Source organism: Adiantum capillus-veneris, chromosome 6 (assembly GCF_014529385.1).
Source record: "Adiantum capillus-veneris isolate H3 chromosome 6, ASM1452938v2, whole genome shotgun sequence".
Classification (NCBI taxonomy): domain Eukaryota; kingdom Viridiplantae; phylum Streptophyta; class Polypodiopsida; order Polypodiales; family Pteridaceae; genus Adiantum; species Adiantum capillus-veneris.
The window spans coordinates 30,638,368-30,661,542 of NC_140936.1; the positions used below are offsets into that span (position 1 = coordinate 30,638,368).

The 23,175-nt window shown below is 46.3% G+C and overlaps 1 protein-coding gene across 4 annotated transcripts in view; it reads left to right on the top strand.

The window, feature by feature from the left end:
• LOC147455305 (anaphase-promoting complex subunit) overlaps positions 1-23,175 on the top strand; it is a 183,406-nt gene that overhangs the window by 7,481 nt on the left and 152,750 nt on the right. For 3 of the 4 annotated variants that reach the window (XM_086514114.1, XM_086514112.1, XM_086514113.1), the window contains exon 2: positions 4,508-4,667. The exons of the other annotated variant lie outside the window; for it this stretch is intronic. In XM_086514114.1, coding sequence (XP_086370240.1) covers positions 4,508-4,667 — 160 coding nt within the window. The remainder of the gene's footprint in view (positions 1-4,507; positions 4,668-23,175) is intronic. 4 annotated transcript variants of the gene reach the window in all.

Below are 23,175 nucleotides of genomic sequence, written 5' to 3' on the forward strand. Positions count from 1 at the left end.
CAAAGAGTCATCAGAGACAACATAACAGTCGGAATCTGATGAGGTACATCGTAACCCAATTTCACGAGAAACTGGACAAGTGTGAGGTACCACTGTCGTCTAGCCTGCTTCAATCCACACAATGCTTTCCACATCTGATAGACCCAATCCTCCTTGCCTGGTATATGAAACCCAGGAGGTTGCTCCACATAAACTTCTTTATCCAAATCTCCGTTCAGAAAAGCACTTTTGACATCCATATGGAAGATAGGCCAACCAATGTTGGCTGCTAGAGCAAACACTGTGTGTATGGTAGTCATGCGAGCGATGGGAGCAAAGGTCTCGTCAAAGTCCACGCCTGGTCATTGTGTGAAACCCCAAGCAACAAGTCTCGCCTTGTGTTTGTCGAGGGAACCATTGGCCTTGTACTTTGTCTTGAAAATCCATTTCGTAGAAACCACCTTCCGCTTGTTGGGCCTGGGAACCAAAGTCCAAGTTTTATTCTGCTCGATAGTGTCCTGCTCTGTTTGCATGGCACGCTTCCAACAATCATGCTGGAGTGCTTCCTCCACCGAGGAAGGCTCAACTGGTGAAGCCTGAATCTTGCAAAGTTCACGAACTTTGCGCCGTCATAAACTTGCCTCTCCTTGAGGCGTGCAGAACGTCGAGGCTGTTCAGGGTTTGGCGAGTCTGGTAACTTCGTGACTTCAGAGGAAGAAGCCGTAAAGTAGAGACAACCAGGTACTAACTTCTCCTTGCGAGGTGGGACCGCCTCCACCGGAGGAGAACCATCATCCACATCAAATTCGGAATCTGGCATGGCATGATCGGGTGAAGTAACTGGTTGTGGTGTAGAGGGTACATGGACAGGGATAGGGGTAGGATCAAGTGTGGGAGGTGGACGAGGAGGAGGTAGGGAAGGTATAGGCTTGGATGCTGCCCCCTCTACAGGTGTGCTGAAAAGCTCCATGAAAATCACATCACAGCTAACTGTGGTGGTCTTGGCGTCAGGATCATAAAGCCGGTATCCATCAGACTCTTGTGAATAGCCCAGGAAGATGAGCTTCTTCGCCTTAAAGTGTAGCTTCTGCGCTTCGCCTTTGGCACATGGACAAAGGCCGGAGACCCAAAAACTCGAAAGTGTGGGATCGAGGGCTTGCGCCCGTAGTAAGCCTGATGGCGAGTCATGTCTTGCAAAGCATGGACAGGAGAACGGTTTTGGATGTAAACTGCCGTGTTACACGCCTCCGCCCAGTAAATCTGAGGTAAAGAAGTATGTGCAAGCATCGCACGAGCCATCTCCATGATAGTTCGGTTCTTCCGCTCAACAACTCCGTTCTGGGAAGGAGTGTGGGGAGTAGTCTGCTGACGCTGACTTGCACCACTTTACAAAGTCCTTCGAGGTGAACTCACCCCTGTGTCTGAGCGAATACATTTGACATGCAAGTCCTTCTCCTTTTCAAACCATCATCTTCCAATTTCGAATGAAATTGAAAGCCTCCGACTTGAGCTTCAAGAACGAAACCCAAGTGTACCTGCTGAAATCATCCACAAGCACAAGCAAAAACTGTGAGCTAGAAAGTGAAGGAGTGCTCATCGGGCCACATAGATTATTGTGAACAAGTGCGCGTCATGTGACACATCCAACCCTATGTGTCCGTGGACAAGCTACAGCATGATCAGGGTTCAGTCAGTCCAGTCAGTCTAGATTAGAAGTGATCAGTCACTTTTGTGAGTCTATTCGTAGACCGTGCATGCCTAGACACTTAGTGTAGATGCATATCCTCTGGTTGCACACAGCATGATCATAAGCATTCCCATCAGAATCCATCAGAATCCTTCAAGGGAATTTTCCAGTGCATTTAGCCTATTTTACCTATTTTTGACATTTTTAACTTATTATTTTTAATTGACTTTTGTTGGAAAGTAGGTAGGGCAAATTGAGTAAGTTTGTATATAAGCAAACCTAGCGCTAGCACTAATTGGCAGAAGAGGCAGCAGGAACACTCACTCAACAGGCAACTTCTCAGCAGAACCCCAAGCCCCTAGCGTTTTTGCTCCACAGCAACCACCTAGCGTTTTTGCTTTTGCAGATCCCTGGCGACAGAAGACTCAACAAGAGACCTAGCGTTTTGCAGTTGCAGGCCATCCGGCGACGACAGCAAAGCCATTTTCAGCCCTAGCGTTTTTGATTTGCAGATCAGCCCCAGCGTTTTGCAGATTCACCGCGACGGAACATCAAGAAACCTCAGCGTTTTCAGTTTTCAGCCCTTAGACACTGCAAACCAAGTCCTGAACCTCGCAGATCTCACCTTCCCGCAGTAGTTCCTCGACGCACGGTCAGTTTCCGCAAGGTTTACAGTTTCAGCCCGGAAAACGCAGATTTCAGCATCTGCGTTTTCAACGCGTCGTCGTCGCATCGTCGCCATCGACATTGTCAAAGACATAGAGTCAGAATTCAGCAGATAAAGATTTGCAGATTTCAGCCCTTAGCATTTTCAGATTTCAGCCCGTCTCGTTGTTGTCCTCATCGTCGGCAAGTCCAAGCATTGTAGAGATTTGAGCAATCAATAGTAGACTGCTCTCGCCATAGAGAGTGGGGCCTTCGAAGGAGGGTTTTACGTCGTCTCTGGTGTCGTATTCTCTTCTATCTCTATCTCTCAGTCTCATACACTTTCACGCACAGTGTCCATCCACTTGTTTGTGATCATTGCACTCTCTCATTAAAAACGGAAGGCTCTACCTTCCATAAGAACAAAAGGAACCTTGAGCACAATTCAGAGCACTCATCTTGAGCAAAGTTCAAACATTCATTCCGCTGCACCTTACAGTGCGAGTGGTGCTGAAGCTCTATTGGATGCCTGCTTCAGAAAGGCAACCCTGTGTTGCTTGCCCATTTGGCAAGCCTTGCATACGCTTGATGAGGAGTGTATCGCCCCCTCCACCATAGAGGTCCTAGCAGCCTGTTGAAGTTGCTGATAACATAGATGTCCAAATTGTGCATGCCATAGAGGAGAAGACTCCGTGGTCCGAGACAGAAGAGCAGTGAGGTGGTATAGGGAACCATTGCGCTCACCGCGTGTAAGAACAGTGCTTGCCGTAGAATTAGAAATGGTCACTGTGCCACTCCCAAAGTGTATGTCAGCTCCCTGAGAGTCCAAGCTCGACACAGAGAGGAGGTTGAAGGCCATGACCGGAACGTAAAGCGCCTCCATTGAATTGAACTTTGGGTCTGAGGTAGAACGGAAGAGGGTAATCTTGCTTGTGCCAGACACTGGAATCTCATGGTTGTCACCCATAGTAACGGTCTGCCCATGAGTCTCCCTGAGAGAGCTAAACCAAGACTGTTGGGGAGTCATGTGAGTGGTGGCTCCACTGTCAACAATCCAAGTCCCTGACTACGATGTAGCAAGAGTGTGGTCCGTCGTCGCGATAAGAGCGGTCCCCGTCGTCTCGTGAGAGGCTACAACTGCAGTCGAGGCTGTTTGTTTCTCCTTGTTGGCCTCTTCGCTCTTCTTCTTTCTGCATTCTGATTCTTTGTGCTCTTTCTTGTGGCAGTGGTAACATTCGATGTCCTTGTTCTTCTTCTTCTTCTTCTTCTTCTTCTTCTTCTTACCTTTACCTTTCTTGTTGCCTCCTTGAGCTATCAAAGCTCCTTTTGCATCAACAACACCTCCCGTCTCGGAATGCAGAGTGCCCCTCTATCTGTTTGAGGGAAGGGAGAATCTCGTCCGTGGGAAAAGAGGTACGTCAAGATGTGAGCAAACTTTGAAAGTAGGGATCAAAGCGTGTGGGAAGCTTGAATAGTAAGAGGCCAGCCATGCATGCCGAGGTGATGTCGCCTCCGACAGAGACAAGGTCGTCCCAAAGCTCTTACATGCGACGGGTCAACCCATTGAGTGAGTTAAAATCCTTGAACTGGATGTTGTACAACTCCCGTTCAAGTGTGATCTGTCTGGCAAACAAGGTTTCCTAAAATTGGTCAAGAATCCGTCTCCACAATGGGTGTGCATGCTCCTCTTTGGAAACTTCCTTCGTGATGCGGTCCGAGAGGTTCATCATAAGAAAGGTGAAGACTCGTATGTCCCGATCCATCCACTCGTTGATCTGGTCTTGAGTGGCGGTGGGAAGGGTAGGCTTTGTCCCAACAAATAAGGTTAGTGTTTGTCACAGTCTCGTGACATAGAGTGCTCAGGATGGGTCATGCATCATTGTGTGTCTAGTGTGTCAATTGACTATTGCTTTCATTGTTGTTTCTTTTTATCTCTATTCAATTTATTTTAGTTCTAATTTAGTTGAGGTGTTTGTTGCACTCACTGTGTGAGACTTTGAGCATACTACATAAGAGTGTACCCACATCATGCACCGAGCACTTTGTAATATGTATAGATTTCTCTGTTACAACATGCAATAGGAGGCTTCATATTTAGTTTTTGGTTTGTTTGTGATTTTTGTATTTAACTTGGGCATTTGAGAACCGAAAACATCTTACAAACAAGGATTGTCATGATACTTGTTGGTCTTGCAGGCACATGATGATTTCATGGAGCCTTCATTTGAGGAGCTAGGTCTTCAGCTGAAACTAGTCTTAGGAGATGGCGGTGGACTTCTTGTTGATCATGTGGCCAATCGACTTATGGGTTTTCTCTCACCGGAGGACTTGTGCACATTTGCTCTTGGTTTGCGAGGTAGTATTCTTTGATTCATCTTGTAAAGCTAAACAGGGGCAATAAAGGTTTTTAGATATTATGTGCCTTTCTTACTTTTTGAGCTGGCATTAATATGAAAAGCGAGCGGTCTCTCTAATCTCTACGATCTTGTTCGGAATCATGTAATAGTGCTTCATTGCCATTTCTACCAGCATTGGAAATTTTTAATCATTGTGTTTTTTCCCTCTTCTTTAGCTTTGTTATCTTAGCCATAGGAGGCTTTATTATATTACACATGAACTTCTCATTTATTTTAGAAATTACTTCTCCAGAAGGCTAGCATTTTATCACTTAACATTACAATGGTAAGAGTTGGTGCTTATTAAGGTCCTAAACAAAAGAATACGTCTATTGTCTTACCAAATGGAAGACCTTTATCCTCTTTCTAATGTCTATAGTGATATTCGTTTTGGTGAACCTTTTTTTTTCCTTCAAATGAGGGTAGCATTTATAAACATCCACCTTTATGATGGTAGATCTGTCATTTCCCTTCACAATGATCCTCTGTTCTTGTCATTGAGTCTTTCCTTGTTTTCCAATTGAGCATAGAGGGTAAGTTTAGAAGCTTTGAAGAGATCTATAAATCAGTGCGGCCTCGGGAATTGTTTCGAATGAGAACTTTGTATACTTTTTTCTCTAAAGGTTTTAACTGGGAAGGAGAAGTCTTTTTTATGTAAATATAAGACAATTTACATCAAGAAACCTATGCTTTGGCGAAGGCATTTCAAACCCAAGTTTGTTCTTCTTACAAGTCAATCTAGAAAAGTTTGGATCTTGCTCAGATCCATTTTTAAAACACCTCTTTGACAAAGGTTTCCAAATGGCTTAGTTTTTGTTTCAAAGCCATTCTACATAGCATCAATGTCAAGAGCACATCTAACCCTATGTGCATGTGGACAAGCTATTCCTACTACTAGGGTTTAGATAGCCTAGGAAGTGTTCTAGCACCCTTGTGAGCCTGTACGCAGGCTGTGCATGTCGAGGCACTTAAAGTAGCTACATACCCTTTGATTGCACAACCCGGTATCAAGCATGAGTACCTTTTCACCGCATGACCTAGTTTTGCAATAGCATGTGAACCACCTCTTATAAAATCATTTTATTATAAGTGACTTATTATTCATTTCCAAAATTGTGGGTTGAATATGGCACTGCTACACTGGCATCTGGGGGCTATATAAGTAGGCCTAGCGCCAGTAGAAGAGGCAGAAGGCACAAGGAGGTTCAACATCCGCGGTACCTCAGGTTCTTCAACGTTTTATCAGAAGAAGGCCTAACGTTTTTGCATCAGCACGAGCAGCGTTTTCAGCCTGCAAGATCAGCGTTTTAGATCAGCCCTTAGCCTCATCGAACCTCACCCGTTAGGTCGTAGATCCTTGCCGCAGTGCACCCAATTGTTGCAGATCTGCCAGCGCTCAGTTTTCAGCCCAAAAACAGCCAGTGTTTTTGGAGTTCAGCCCTTGCATGTATTGGTGGTTGCAGATCAGCCCTTGTAGAACCGCCGCAGCTACAGATCTCCACCAGCAAAACACATAGCATTTTCAGTTTTCAGCCAGTAGCATTGCAGGTCCCGACCTCGACGACGACACCATCGTCGTCATCGTCACAGTCATTGTCAGCATTGTTGTTGACATCGTCGTCGTCAAGTACCACAACATCTAGAAGCATTGTACCAAACCTAAGTGCAATCTAAAGCAAATACGTCTCTAGCAATAGAGAGGGGGGCCCTTGGAGGGGGGTTTGGGACCCCATTTGATGTTGTCTCTCTCTCTCTCTCTCTCTCTAGCACTCTCATGCACTTTGCACTCACTGTTTTCCACTCTTTGTTTTGGTCATTGCACATTCTCTCTCTAGGTATGGAAGGCTCGCCCTTCCGCTAAGTAAAAGGAACCTTGAGCACTCACTGAGCACTCATCCTAAGCCATACACCATCATTCACTTCCGCTACACTTTACATTGGTATCATAGCTCTTTGGCAGTGTTCGGTATCATCACTCAAGGAAAGAAGCACAAAGAACCACAAGATTTTTGTTTTTTGCTTTTTGTGGTCGCACATAACCCAAGACCACTTGGGTGTGTCGATCCCTAATCTGTGTTTTTGAAGAGTGGCGGGTAAACCAAGAAAGAAGGGCTTGTTCAGCCTCCCCTTGTTGCTCTTTTCCACTCTTTGAGAGTGGACCTTGCTCTTAGTAGCAAGCCAATCGATGTGAGGTGGGAAAAAGCAACCTTGGTGTGAGCGCAAGGCCGCCAAGGGGTGCGCTTGCAGGAAGGAGTTGAGCTTGGGTAAGAGCAAAGCCTTCTTAAATGCAGGTTGCAAGCCAAGAACCCCGAGTTCTCAAGAAACCCAAGAACCCCGAGTACTCAAGAACCCCAGAACCTTGAGTCCTCAAGAACCCCGAGTACTCAAGAACCTCAAGAACCCCGAGTACTCACGAACCCCAAGAACCCCGAGTACTCAAGAACCCCAGATGTTAGGTGTAGCGGAATGAATGTTTGCGCTTTGCTCAAGATGAGTGCTCCGAACTGTGCTCAATGTTCCTTTTTGTTCTTATGGATGGTAGTAGTACCTCTTAGAACCAACCAACCGAGAAGATCACTGGTAAGCATGACTGTAACTTCTTCTCAATCTTCTTCTACACTTAGAGTACAGAACTCTCATAGTGATGATAAAGGAAAGGCTAGAACTCAGGAAACCCCTAAGTTGACACCTAATGAAAAATCTACTCAAGGAATCTTAGGAGGTAGGTTAACGCTTGAAGAACGAGCCGTATATGCTAAAGAAGAAAGATGTTTTGAATGTCACATTAAAGGTCACATTAAATGAGTTTGTCGTAAGAAAGCACCCAAAGAACCCACAAAAGAACCCACAGAGTCGACATCCTCTGTGAATGTACTCAGTGAGAACACTAATGTGTCCCTAGTTTCTCATGATCATGTAGATGAGTCTCTCATGTAGTGTTATGGTCATGTGAATAGTCAACGCATTGTGATCTTGTTTGATTCGGGTAGCATGCATGATGTGATTAGTGACTCTCTTGTGAAGAGCGCACGTTTAGAAGCTCTCCCCATAGATCCTGTTGTGATCTCTAGTTTTGCTCCTGGCATGCACTCTTCTTTCACACATGAATGTCTTGGTCTGACATTGTTAGTTCAAAATGTTGGTTTTCGTCGTAGATTTGTGGTTTCTCCTCTCAAAGGACGTGATTTTATTTTTGGCATTAGGTGGTTTAAAGGTTATGATCCACGCATGGATTGAACAGACAACACTCTCTCTCTCACAGTTGAAGGAGCACCTCCCATGGTCCTTCGCTGTTACGAGAACATTCCGTCTTTGCCACCAATCTGTCACTCTCATGTTTCGAGAGAGGATACAACACGTAGTATGATTATTTCTTTCAGTACACAGTCCCGCAGTCTAGAAAAGAATCAGTCATTGCATGAAAATGAATCTCTTTCTGTCATTCCTTCTCCGAAGCATGACACGCATTTTTTGCATGATAGAATTGTGATTGTTGGTAAGGATCATCAAGCCTTCACATTGCTCCAATATGTATAGAGTACACCTTGGGGTGACCATCAAGCTAGATGGTTCTAGTCTTGTGAGCAATTTGGTGGTTTGGATGGTTATGTTTCTCGTAAAGCTAACCCAATTACAGATATGATCAGTCACGTAGACCGATCTTGGCTCTCGAGTCAAGGTCCAAAGAACCCATTCAAGAAGTATTTTGTGTTCGCATGATTAGTCAATACGCATTGTTCGAGTTTCTCATTCGTGACGGTCTCTTGTATTTTTGTCACCGTCTTTATGTGCTACCTTTTCATAGGCATACCGTATTGCACGATGCACGTGATTCACTCACAGATGAGCACGGATGTATGCAGATCACTCTAGAAAAGATAAAGATTTTGCATCCAAGGAATTCACAATGTCTCACGATTGTCCGTTTTGTCAATCGCTTTTGCATGTTCATTCTTTTGTATGACACAGTCACAGAAAAAGCACGAGCATGATTTCATTGGTATTTCCGTTGACAGTTGTGGTTTGCCACAATTGATCGGTTTCGGACAAGTCAAGATTAGATCACACTTTTGGCATGTGTTTGGTGAACGGTTAGACACTCCGTCACTTTGTTCATTTGCATTTCATGCTAGCTGTTGGCCTACATCTAGCAGACACTAGCGGTGCTCTTGTGCAATTAGAGGGTATGCAACTAATCTAAAGTGCGGGAAGCCCTAGCGTTTGTGGAGCCCTACTTGTGTTTTTTAGATCAGCTGTAATGTGCAACGGAAGTGAATGATGGTGAATGCTCAAGATGAGTGCTCAATGCGTACTCAAGATTCCTTTTACTTCATGAGAGATGTGCAAGGACTAGAGAGAGAAGAGAATGATATTGTGAGTGAAGGTTCTGTGAGTGAAAGAGAGAGAGAAAGGAGACTAACACCAGATGGGGTCCCAAACCCCCCTCCTAGGGCCCCTCTCTCTATCCCTAGAGAGGTATGTGCTTTAGATTGCACAAATGCTGATACAATGGTCCTAGATGCTGAGATGCTGATGGGATCTTGCCACTGATGCTTGGATCTGTGAGGCTAAAGGCTGAAAACTGAAAACGCTAGGATATCAAATGGGGTCTTCGACTGCAACGAGGTTATGGGTTGATCTACTGTCGCCGATGTCGGGATGGGCTGAAAACTGAAAAAACTGGTCGATCTGAGGGCTGAATCTGAAAATGCTGGCTGATCTGTTGTCTTGGGTTGAAAACTGAAAACGCTTGTGCTGATGGGCTGATCTTGTGCTGATCTGGGCTAATCAAGTACGTGGTGCTTGTACTGAGGGTACTGACTTATGCTTGAGAAGTGACCCCTAGGTAGTAGGGTCACTTATATAGGGAATTAAAGCTGGGTCAAGAAATGCAACTTACGTACAAGAGGTGCTTCACACGCAGGTAAATACTTAGGTTGGGTACTAATGCAAATGTATGGCAACACTCCCTAGTGCCTACACCTAGCAGACATTGGGTATGCTCATGTACAATCAGAAGGTATGCATCTGCTCTAGAGTGTCTCGGCATGCAGGTCTTGTGTACAGGCTCACAAGGGCGCCAAAACACTTCCTAGGCTGTCCTATACCCTAGAAATAGGAGTTAGTATTTTTGCTGGTCAGTAGAGTCAGTTTGGGTGATCTCTCTTGGGTGCAGTTCCCACCTCAAGGAAGCCTTCATAGGCTTGGTCATCATGCTGTAGCAGAGGTTTTCATCCGAGGTGCAGTAACCTTGTGTGCACCTTTGTGTACAGGCTCACAAGGGTGCCAAAACACTTCCTAGGCTGTCCTATACCCTAAAAATAGGAGTTAGTATTTTTGCTGGTCAGTAGAGTCAGTTTGGGTGATCTCTCTTGGGTGCAGTTCCCTCCTCAGGGAAGCCTTCATAGGCTTGGTCATCATGCTGTAGCAGAGTTTCCTTGTGTGCGTGTGGATAGGCTATAATTCCTATTTCTAGGGTTTAGGATAGCCTAGGAAGTGTTCTGGGCATAGTTACCCGGAACGCGGAACAGGAACGGCGACGTGCCTCCCTGCGAAACGGGGGAACGGGAACGGGTCCGAAAGGGAACGACACGGAACAGGAGGCTTAAAAAACACCCAAATAATGCTATTTTTAGCATTGTGTGTTTGAATACAAGTAGTACTAGAGCCCTTTGACTCTAATACCCACAAAACACACGATGAAGACCATTCAACCTTGTTATGACTTGATTGGGATGTGCGGTGTCGTGGCCATGGATGATGGTACATAGTACATACACAACATTGAACAAACACAATGCCCATACACAATAACACATGTAATTACAGATTAGAGCTCTCAAATAATTGCAAGAGTAGAAGTCAGAGATAACACTTTTCGCTTAATTTTGGCTAACAAGACCCGCCAAGGCGCTACAAAAAAACCAAAGGTGACATATATCATAATGAGACTACAAGGGGGCCAAACCAATGACCAAAATACCAAAAGACTAAAGGTGACAAATACCATAAAGATGCTACAAAGAGGGAAAGCAGCCTTACAAAAAGGTAAGGATAATGGAAGTCCTAAAGTCGCAACTCTCGAGTCTCAAGACTCAAGACTCAAGACTCAAGAGCCACTAGCTTGAGAAGCCTCCCAATTCGTAGTAGCCGGTTGTACATCATGCACATCCTCCCATTCCTCATCATTGAGCTCTAGGCCCGGCTCGACCTCAGCCATGGATGAAGTACCTGGTGTCGGTGGTTCTGCATCTCCATCTGCCTGAGGAGCCTCTTGCTCCATCTCCCACTCTGTAAAAGGATCTGTCTTTTTACTTGCACTCTTGCAAAGCATTTTCAAATTTGCGATGACAAAGACAAGATCATTTGCCTTCTCCACTCCAAGCCGATTCCTCTTCTTGGAAGCAATGTGGCTAAAGGTACTCCACAATTGCTCCAAGCATGAGGTACTGACTGACTGGCTAAGAATACGGATCGCCAATCTCTGAAGCTCAAGGCCATCATAGCCATAGTCCTCCCACCATAGCACTGAACCTGTCTTCCTGCGATCAATTTGAGGATCTGGACTGCCAAATGACTTGTGCATCTCTCTGTACTTGTCTCAACTGATCTCTGACAATGCGTCGCCCATCTCTGTCTAGAACCATCTTGTTTAAGATCTCTGTAAATTGGTTCATGACTTCTCTATCTGTCTCTTGCCTTGCACCTTGGAACTGTGGATCCACCATGTACGCTGCCCCGTGTAAAGGAGAGGCATATGAATTCCATGTCGAGCTGCAAAGCGCATGGATCTCCTCATATCGCTCTACTTTCGGCTCAAGCTGTGCAAGCTGCTCGATCATGCGGTCCATTGCCTCATAAACCTTGCCAATGCAAGGGTCCATGCTATCTAAAACTCGAAGCAAATGAACCACCGGTTTTACCTGTGCGTCTAGACTCTTGAGCTCCTTCCAGAACTCAAGATTCTTTGCCTTATCCTTTCACAAAATCCTTGCAATTGTCTTTGCATAGGGGGAGGTGGTGAACTCATCACTGATGAAGACTTGTCGGACCGCATTTTGACATTCAAATAGCCTGCGCAGCAAAAGAAAGTTGAATGCGAAGCGGGTGTCTGAATACTTTAGAAGCACTTTGCCGCCCGACCTCTTGAGGTACTCACTCCGAACCATGTTGTGATTATTGATGAAAGTAACAATCTTCACTGCATCAGCAATGACTGGAGCAATCTAGTCTAGCTTGCCGATGTCTTTTAGAAGGTTGTTCAAGCAGTGTGCCATGCAAAAGCACACTGTCACATGCGGATAGTGGCCCTCTACAATCGCTGCTGCTGCCCTGTTTGATGCCTCCCCATCTGTGACAAAGCCACCACGTGTTGCTTACCGATCGTTTCTATGGCCGTTGTCCACTCTGCAGAGAGGACATCGGCGGACTTGCCACTCTTCGGTGGCATCATAAGAGTGCACAAAGTACATCTCTCCACTCGAGTATGCGATGAGTCCATGGATAGATCTCTTCCTTGTATTGCTCCACCCGTTGGCAATGAGGGAAACGCCATGTTTTGCCCAAAGCTGTTGAACATTGAGTGTTGCTTGCTCCACGATCGATCGAGCAAAGTGGTTCGGAGAGCCTTTGAAGATCGCGGCACATAGCCGGTGCCGTACTCTCCTATCCGCTGCACCATAACTTTCCAATACTCCGACCTATTTCGATCACACATAGAAGATGTTAGTATGATAATTGATTATTCACAGTTTAAACTTTAGAGATCATAGTGGTGGAAATGACGATAACGGAAGAAATGAGAGAGAATATCGATAAAGCATACCTCGCCACGTCTAATGGGATATGGTCGTGATAGAAGAATTGGGCCACGGTAGCATCCACCTCTTCGTTTTTCTTTGGGTCCCAAGAGGTGGCAAGGGTCCTTTGGCGACGAATCGGACCCGATGAAGATCCACCGCCACCGGCACCGGGTAGAGAAGAAGAAGGGAAAATGAGGGTCTTTGGGTCGATACCTTTGCGTGCGGGCTTGGCTTTATGGTTGAATTGCCGATCCTTTTCTGCGAGGTCCCTCCTCTTCTCGATGGTTGCGTTGGTGCAAAATCTCACCTCATGTCCCGACACTCGAAGAAAGTGTGCCCTCACTTTTTCATGCCCCCCTTTCCGCGTGTAAGAGCATAGCTTGCATGCCCATGCACAAGAACCTCCCGCCGCCGACAAAGTGCCCTCCGAGGTCACTTCATCCCACCACGACCATTCCTTTGCCTTTTGAGCGTTGCCCGCATGAACGGAGGGGGCTGTACGAGAAGAAGATGCCATGGATTATCCGAGAAAGAGAGAGAGCTTGAGAGAGGGCTACTCCGTGAGAGCTTGAGATAGAGAGCTCGAGAGAGAGGCTTCACCTCTTGAAAGTTGAGACCGAGGGAGAGAGAGCTTGAGGGCAAGCCCAAGGGAGAGAGGTTGAGAGCTTGAGGCCCGAGTGGCGAGGGTAGAGCTCGAGAGCAAGGGAGAGAGAGAGCCTTGAGGCTTGTTGCATGTGTGAAGGAATGGGGGGAAGAGGGAGCAATTTATAAGGCTGCCCATGCCCGTTTATGATCGTTGGGCCCTGTCTGGTCCATTGAGTTCTAGCCGTTTCTAGCCGTTCCGACCGTTCCGACACGTTCCGACTTGTCCGTTCCGGTTATATCCGGCCTGTCAGAACGCTCGCCTGTTCTGGGACGTTCTCGGCAACTGCAACAGCCCGGAACGCCGTTGTGACGTTCCAGGCCCTGTGTGGTCCGTTCCCTGGTAACTATGGTTCTGGGACCCTTGTGAGCTTGTACGCAAGACGTGCATGTCGAGGCACTTTAGAGTAGGTGCATATCCTCTGATTGCACATGAACACAACCACTGTCTGAAGGGGATCGGGGAGCACCACAGACGGAGAGTGAGAGAGAGAAGGAGACACACACACGATGTGGGTGGGGAGACTGTGAAGTGGCAGCTCCCCCTATACAGTATACTCACTATAAGTATAGGGTAACAGTGGGCGGGCGCCCATGACCTGGGCGACCGGTCAAGGCACATAGGCCTTAACCCCAACAACCTCCCACTTAAAGGCCAATGTGCCTTTAAGCAAGATCTACTAGTGTACAACTAATAGAAGGTGAGATATTCTCTCAACCTATGCCCACTGACTCTCGATGAGCTAGTGCATCTGGCTCTATTGATAGACAAACATCCCGCTGCGGAAGCCACACAGAGCTAGCTCCAAGCTCTGCAAAGAGTCTACAAGAGCTCATGCACTCCTGCAAGTATCGGTCCAATACTTGCAAACCTCCCCTATGCTCTATGCCGAGATCAGTCATCAAACAACTAATCAACCCTGCTGCAAATGCTCCCACTGCAGCTGCTATGTCGGGCCTCGAGATCAGCATCTCGTACATGAGGACACCGAACGTTGATGCAACCCTGGCAACCTCTGCCACCTCCAACTCAGAACTCAACTCATGGCAATCCTGTCCCCTATCATAGAGACCATGGCACTCTGACTCCGAGCTCTGGAGTGACTCCTCGTGCCCACCACATATCACATGTGTACCAAGAGTATCCATCTGTCCTGAATCTGCATCAAGCTCTGGCATAAGCATATCAAGAAATGACTCCACAATAGCCGACATCTCAGCATCCATGTGAGTCATCTCTGTCATCACCTCTGATGACTCATCCTGCTGTGACTCACTAGAGCTGTCCCGCTCTACTTGTGCATCCGTAGACGCAACGTGCACAACAAGGTCACTGCTCTGCACTCCATGCAAAGCATCCTGCAACCCACAAGCAAAAGAGACTCGCCTGCTCTCTCGCTCTCTACCTGGCTGCATGATCACAGAGACAACACCGTCTCTCCCGTGATCCTCATGCAATGGGTAACCTGTACCACTCGTGACACCTCTCGCAATCACTAGCGAACCCAAATGCATCACAAAAGCTCGCTCTCGTAGCGAAATCTGACATCCACAATCTCTAAGTTGACCAATCGAGATCAAACTCACTGTCAAATCTGGTACATAGCGCACATGTCGTAACAAGTAAGATGCACCACTCGATAATGACAGTCTCACATCTCCTGCACTTGCTATCGCATGCACCGATCCATCGATCAAACGTACACTGCCAAGCATCTCGCTAGAATAGCTACAAAACCATTCACGATGCGACGTGACATGAAACATAGCATCTGCGTCTAGCAACCACTGCGAAGGGAGTGAACTATCCACATGTATAGCATCTCGTGCATAGCTCGAGGTAAAAGTGACATCCCCGTCACTAGTATACTCCGACACTACATGTGCCTCAACTGTCAAAGCAACTGAGTCCATGGCATCACTACATACACTCTGAGACTGCCATGTCTTCTACGATGTCGCATACGACGAAAACATCGCCGTCTAACGTGGCCAGAATGACCACAATACCAACATATCACCTGTCGGCGTACTCGTGAATGTACATGTCTCACACGAGTCCTTGATGACTTAGATCTATCATACATATCATGTAATCTGCGCCAAAGTGCTCTCGAAGTAGTCTCATACATAACAAGAGCATATACAGATTCCGCAAGGTGCAAAGAGAGTGTAGATAGTGCCATCTCCTCTAGCTCCTGCCACTGATCGTCAGACATGTTTGAAGGTCTACCTGCTCACCACTCAATGGTCGATGCAACCCTCGCTGTGTCAATGCATCAAGCATACACTCTCTCCATGCTGCAAAGTCAGACCCATCAAACATGCACATTTCGGAGAGATCATAATCTGAGTGATCACCTGTCTTTGCCATGAGCACAATGTAGCAAACTAGAAAGCCAAACCACCTCACCAACAACACCTGGAAACTGTCTATAAATATGGCCAGAAACACAATGTAAAACCTGTGAGACACACTCCAAAATAGAGCTCCCGCAATGTCAATACAAGCCTCGCATGCTCTAGTATCACACTGCAATCTGTGAGCTAATCACCAAGCCCACACTGTGCGGTATCGATGCATACACACGCACAAATCTCCCACCTGCAGAGAACACCGCACGCAAATGCTGAGTGCAACCCACAATCTCTACCTAGATCGCATAAATGATACGCATAAAACTCCTGGGAAAATTTCGCCAGAGTTTCGACGCACAATGGCTATCAACACAAAATAACCATTGTCCTGCAAGCTCAATACAATGAACAATCAATGCGCATCAAACTACACTCAACATACATTCATAAGCTCTGCAAAACTATGGCAAACAATGCTCGAGATCACATGACTCTCCCACCCGAGAGCAAACCACTGTCTCAAGCAAAGAAAGATACACAACTCCTCACTCCTACGAGAGTGGGTACAAGAACACCAAACTGTGTCCAAATTGACAAAACCTGTCAATGTGAGAGCCAAGCTCGATCACAAACTATGGTGAGTAATTTCCAACCACTATCCCACAAAAGCATACACAAAGCAAAAGCTCAAGACACGTGCTGTGTCGAAACCGGTATGCAAGCCAAAACACTGCAGAAGATGTCCTCAATTGCAAATGGCAACACCTGTGGGAGTACTAGACTCAACCTGTATAGTAGCCGGGAGTCAAAACTGGAAGCTCCAAATGGCCGAGCACACACAGCTCAAGACCAAAAAAGCAGAGCAAAACATGCTCGCAATGCACCACCCAAAAGGAAAAACACTGCACACAAATCCTGAGTGCTATAAGCAATCGCAATCTCGATCGCACCAACAATGCGCATAAAACTCCTGAGAAAATTTCGCCAGAGTTTTGTCAGTAAAACGGCCACAAAACCAGTAACCAAACTGACTGCACGCTCAAAACCATGAGCAACCAAAGCGCATCAAACCGCACTCCAAATGCATGCACCAATCTCCACACTTTGCATACATCATTGCAAACACCTGCAAATCTAGTACACAAATATCTGCTCTACCTGTGACTGCCAAAAAACATGCTCGAGGCATACATTGTCGAGCTCAAAATGCAATCACATTAATCTCCCTGAGCATCAAACCACATAAGGCATACATTGTATCCTCCCACCTGTGAGGAAACTTGCAGCAAATATCACTCTCACATTTGAGAGCAAACCATGTGTGGAATCTTTGACACACAATAAACAACTGCTGCTGCAGAAAATTCAGTGTTCAGAATTTTAAAATTCTGATATGACGAGCGCGTCCGGAGCGTGCCAAAACCCCAAGGTAGACTCTTGGATCACATGTATCCGAGTCCGGGTGTGAAAGCTATGCCAAAAACCTCCGTTTCGACCCAAAAACGCAGCATAAACTGCCAAAAGAGGGCCGAAAATGCAGCTCCTCAACCGTAGCTCGAATGAGGTTTCTGATGGCTCGAATGGCTTCGAAAGGGGGGTAAAACGCTAGGACGCCTGGTGGAAACACTCTCGGAAAGCTGAATTTGCCGATGCCGAAGTCGAAACCCTGTTTGCACTCTTGAAAGTGCGCGCGCGCGGAAGCGATTTCGGGAATGAAACCAGCTCTGATACCAATTGAAGGGGATCAGGGAGCACCACAGACGGAGAGTGTGAGAGAGAAGGAGACACACACACGATGTGGGTGGGGAGACTGTGAAGTGGCAGCTCCCCCTATACAGTATACTCACTATAAGTATAGGGTAACAGTGGGCAGGCGCCCATGACCTGGGCGACCGGTCAAGGCACATAGGCCTTAACCCCAACACTGTCTACTAGGTGTAGTAGGCATTGGGGACTGTTCCCATACAACACCATTAGTACCAAGCTTAGGTAATAACTCCATACGAAGCACGTCTTATTAGTAGTTCATCAACTTATTGATAAGGAAATATTAGCATCATTTTATAAAGACGTGGGGGCTCAATTTGACACTGCCCGACCCAAACTTTTGCACCTATAGAGAAGACCCTAGAGGTCACCTCTTTAGACATTGAGTAACTGCAGCACAAGCACCTTCAATGTTTTTCAGCCATCAACGCATCGCCGGCTTCATCAACAAAATCAACCCAGCGTTTTCAGATTTCAGCCCTAGCCTCATCGTCAGATCGCAGTTCCAAGCCAGATCAACCCTACCATTTTCAGTTTCGTGCCCTTAATCTCGCAGATCCAAGTATCTATTGCAAGATCCCACCAACATCTCAGCATCTAGGACCATTGTATCAGCATTTGTGCAATCTAAAGCAAATACCTCTCTAGCGATAGAGAGGAAGGAGATTTGGGACCCCATTTGGTGTTAGTCTCTCTCTCTCTCTCTCTCTCCCCCCCCCCCCCCCTTCACTCACAGTATCATTCTCTTCTCTCTCTAATCTATTGCACATCTCTCATGAAGTGAAAGGAACTTTGTCATGAAGTAAAAGGAACCGTGAGTACGCACCGATCACTCATCCTAAGCATTCACCATCAATCACTTCCGTTGCACATTACATTGGTATGAATCTTTGTTTCCTTGCCTTGCACTTATTAGCCACTCCCACCCTTAGTCCATCACGCATCGGGCGCACTCTCGTCTTCATTGCTCTGTCTTAAGGGCCATAAAGCCATAAAAGAACCACAATTTTTTTTTTTTTTTGTTTGAGATTGTACATAACCGAAGACCACTTCGGCGTGTCGATCTCTCTAATTTGTGTTTTTGAAGAGTGATAGGTAACCTAGCAAAGTTGGGCTTGTCCAGCCTCCCCTCGTTCCTCTTTCCAGTCATTGAGAGCGGACCTTGCACATTGTGGCAGACCCATTGGTCGAGTTTCACCCGTAGGAGTCAAGGCCAAGCAGCCACGAGATGGGGCCTATTGGTACCGGGATCTGACTAGTGGAGAAGTGGCTAGGCAATTAAAGTCTTTTAGGCCCCTTGGCGAGACTTTATAAGTTGGAAGGGGTTAGGAATTAAAGCAAATGGAGCAAATTGGACACATGTCAGCAGGAGAGCAACCTACAGGCCGACACACACTCCAAAAGGCTTATTCCCAGCTGGGGACGCCCTAAAGAGAGTAGAGGCTGCATTTTACTCTTTAGTGAGTGGATTTTCAGGTTTGAAGCTTTAATGGAAAGCTTGCCTTCTTCCTTTGTCTCATGTAGCGCGATGATTTGCTCTCTGCATCTCTCTTCCCCCTTTGCATATATGGTAATGCCCCATTATGCGTGTTTGCCAAGGCAAGAGCCTTTTGTAGAGGAATTGAATTAGCTAATTGCTAATCCCCCATAGGTATGAACAGTTCCATCGCGAAGGATTGCGAAAACAGAGAGTTTTCTTGTGTGAAAACTCGTCCAAATCAAAGTGAAACTGTCCCATTGTGTGCAGGAGCTCCTGAGACACGCGAGACGTGTTTGCTCCGCTCAAAATGATCCAAAACAGAGAATTACAGCCCGCTGTGTTCATTTGGTTTCGCACCTAAACTGCAAGATAACAACAAGGAAGCCTTGGGGTGGCTATACAGGGGTTTGGGCACATGACAATTACCAAAACAGGAAATTAGAGCATGCTGGAATTGACCTACAGCTTACTGGAAAGCTTCTAAAATGCAAGGGAATCTGTCCTAGATGTGTACTTTTGACCTACAGGGGTTTTGGCACCGTTATGTTACCGAAATCGGGTCTAAAACCTGCAATTTCAGCCCTTGACAGGTTTGGACAGCTTGGTGAGAGTTGAATGTAGGTCGTTTGTTTGGAATTGGATAAAGAAATACCAAAAGGGGCGCCACTCTTTGGGCTAGTCTTTGGGGCCAACAGGGTGTCATTGTCTATTGGAGAGAAGTCTAGCTATCAAGTTGTGGATTGTTTTGAAGTGGTGTATTCCAATTTGCAGGTTCATTTGTGAAGTTTCTTTGTGTCATAAAGTGCATGGAAATTAGACGACATAGTCTGGATACTGCATATGCAGGGGAGAATTTTACAGAGGCTTCAAAGGTTTGAAAAGCTGCCACTTTCTTAAAAGGAAATGCATGTCAATGGTGGACAATTTTATAAATGCAAGGATAAGCACGGGCCACATGGGTTTATTTCAAACAAATTTTGTATCTGCATGGCTGTTAAATGACTTTGAAGTTGATGTTACGACAAACTGACACCAACTCAATGCGGCTAACTGCAAAAAATTAGGAGGACAATCAAAAGTTTTGTAAAGCACTATTTCCAATAACCTCTGATAGTTTTGCGCCATTGACCAAGCATATAGAAAAGTACTATTGTGGGTTGCCTAAAGGGCTCATAAATTACTACACAAAGAACAGAGTGGCCACCCTTACTCAACTGATGGAGGTTGCGAACACTGGTATGCCTTGTTGAAAGGGGAGTAAGCATGGGAAATGCATTACTGGCATTCATGGGAAGCAACATCGAGAATCTATTCAAAGGCTTGCTACACGCAAAGCCATTGCCGTATTGGAGTTGGTTCACACCGACCTTTGTGGACCTATGCAAACCCCTTCCTTGGCAAGGCTCTTTATTTCATGTTATAGGTGGATGATTTCAACCGCTTTACTTGGGTAGCACAAGGCATTTGGCCTCATCAAGAATTGGCATACTTTTGTGGAGAAGGAAAGCAATCAAGTGTTGAAGACTATTCGATTGGACAAAGATGGGGATTTCACTTCTAATGCTTTTATTCAGTTTTGTGCGGACCATGGCATCAAGCGAGAGCTTGCGAATACCAGATCACCTTCAGAGAATGGAGTTGTGAAGTGTAAGAATAGGATAGTGGCAGAAATGGCACGGACCATGCTTGAGCATCGACACTTGCCGAAGTCTTTATGGGCAGAGGCAGTTGCGATGATAAACCGATCTCGAACCTCTTCACTTCCTATGAAGACCCCATTTGAAGCCTCTTTTGGTAAGCAGCCCGACGTCTCCCACTTTCGATTTTTGGGAGCGATGCCTATATCCATGTCCAAAGGAGCAAACGGGGAAGTTTGACCCCAAGTCTCGGAGATTGATTTTTGTTGGCTACAACTCTTTTCCTGAGGGATATCGACTTTATGATCCAGAGAAGAAGGATGTTGTACTCAGCCGTGATGTTATCTTCGACGAGATGTTACCTTCAGAGGGGGCTTCCGCTCCCAAGTATTCCACGATGACCCCGTTGCCCCGATTTACCGATACTTGGAGACCCGGATTTTGATTTGCCTCTTAATGAGCCCTCTTCTTCTACCCTGTCCCTCAGGCTTCAGAGGAGCAAGCACCCATTCCAGATGATGCAGATGACAGTGGGTCTCATCATAGTGCCTCGTCAGAGCCAGATATACCGGTAGCTCCTCCCAGGGAGCGAGACTGAGAAGTTGCCGAAGTGGCTATTAGAGACTTTGCGAGATTCAGCAACTTGAGATTCTCCACCCGATTGGCGTGAAGTCGGTACTACACGGCGATCTCAGCGACTTTGTGTTGCCGAGGTGGATAGGACTTTACTACATGTGAACTATGCTTTGATGTCTGCAGTGATCAAGGAAATAGATCCTCTTATTGTTGAGGAGGCACTTTCACAACCAAAGTGGAAGTTGGCTATGTAGAAAGAACTAGATTCCATCAACAAGAACAACACTTGGGTGTTGGTTCCGTGGCCTGCCAAGCGGAAAGTGATTGGTGTCAAATGGGTCTACAAGACCAAGTACATGTCTGATGGTTCTTTGGACAAGCACAAGCCAAGACTAGTTGCCAAAGGCTTTTCTCAGAAACCTGGTGTAGACTACGAGGAGACCTTTGCACCGACTGCACGGATGGCGACCATACGGATTGTTTTTGCCCTTGCTACCTTTTTCGGGTGGCCAATTTTTCAGATGGATGTTGTTTCGGCATTCCTCTATGGTGATCTAGAGGAGGAGGTTTATGTAGAACAACCTCCACGGTTCGAGGATACAGACTTCAGACATGGTTTGTAGATTGCTCAAGGCACTCTATGGCCTAAAGCAATTCCCTCGAGCGTGGTACGAGAAGATTGATTCATTCTTCTTGCGACACTCCTTTCGACGATCTTTTGTTGACCCAAACTTGTATCTTTACCGTGAGGGACGATTGGTGGCACTTGTTATACGCTATGTCGATGATCTTGTGATTACAGGTAGCCATGTTGTGCACATCCGCAGTATTATGGAAACCTTGGCAAAGGAGTTTGAGATGATAGATCTTGGCTTGCTTCATCATTTTCTTGGATTGGAGGTTTGGCAGATAGAGGGGGGCATCTTCCTCTCTCAGGAGCGCTATATCCAAGAATTGTTGGAAGCATTTGATATGACCAAGTGCAAACCTATCTCAACTTCCATGGATCCTAATCAGAAGTTGTCACAGTTTGATCTCCCCATTGTATCAGATGCTACACCATTTCGGAAATTGGTTGGTTCTCTCATTTGAGTACTCAACACCCGATTTGATGTCAGTTTCCCGGTGGGTCTTCTTAGTTCTTTCATGCAGAAACCCGCCAAGTTACATTTGGAGCAGGCTCTTCGGACTCTGCGGTATTTGAAGGCGACAAAGTCATTAGGCATACACTCTGCGGCTGGAGGTACAGACTCCTAGATCATTCTACGAGGATGGAGTGATTTGGATTGGGGTGGAGAACCAGATGGACAACGATCGACTGCAGGTTTCACCTTTTCTTTTGACTCAGGAGCAGTTTCATGGATGTAAGGTGCAGCGGACTGAATGTTTGAACTTTGTTGAAGACGAGTGCTCCGAAGTGTGCTCAAGGTTCCTTTTGTTCTTATGGAAGGGAGAGCCTTCCGTTCCTTTAGTGAGAGAGTGCAATGATCATAAACAAAGTGAATGGACATTGTGCGTGCAAGTGAATGAGACTAAGAGATAGAGAGCGAAGAGAATACGACACCAGAGACATAAAACCCTCCTCCGAAGGCCCCACTCTCTATGGCGAGAGCGGTCTACTTATGATTGCACAAATATCTACAATGCTTAGACTTGCCGATGATATCGACGACGATGAGGACGACGACGAGACGGGCTGAAATCTGAAAACGCTAAGGGCTGAAATCTGCAAATCTTGTATCTGCTGAATTCTGACTCTATGTCGGTGATGATGTCGATGGCGACGATGCGACGACGACACGATGAAAACGCAGACGCTGAAATCTGCGTTTTCCGGGCTGAAACTGTAAACCTTGCGGAAACTGACCGTGCGACGAGGAACTGCTGCAGGAAGGTGATATCTGCGAGGTTCGGGACTTGATCTGCGGTGTCTAAGGGCTGGAAACTGAAAACGCTGAGGTTTCTTGATGTTCCGTTGCAGTGAATCTGCAAAACATTGGGGTTGATCTGCAAATAAAAAATGCTAGGGTTGAAAATGGTTCTGCTGTCGCCGGATGTCCTGCAAATGCAAAACACTTGTGGAGTCTTCTGTTGCCTAGGATCTGCAAACCAAAAACGCTGGCTGATCTGGTCCAAAAACGCTAGGTGGTTGCTGTGGAGCAAAAAGCTAGGGCTTGGGGTTTTGCTGAGAAGTTGCCTGTTGGGC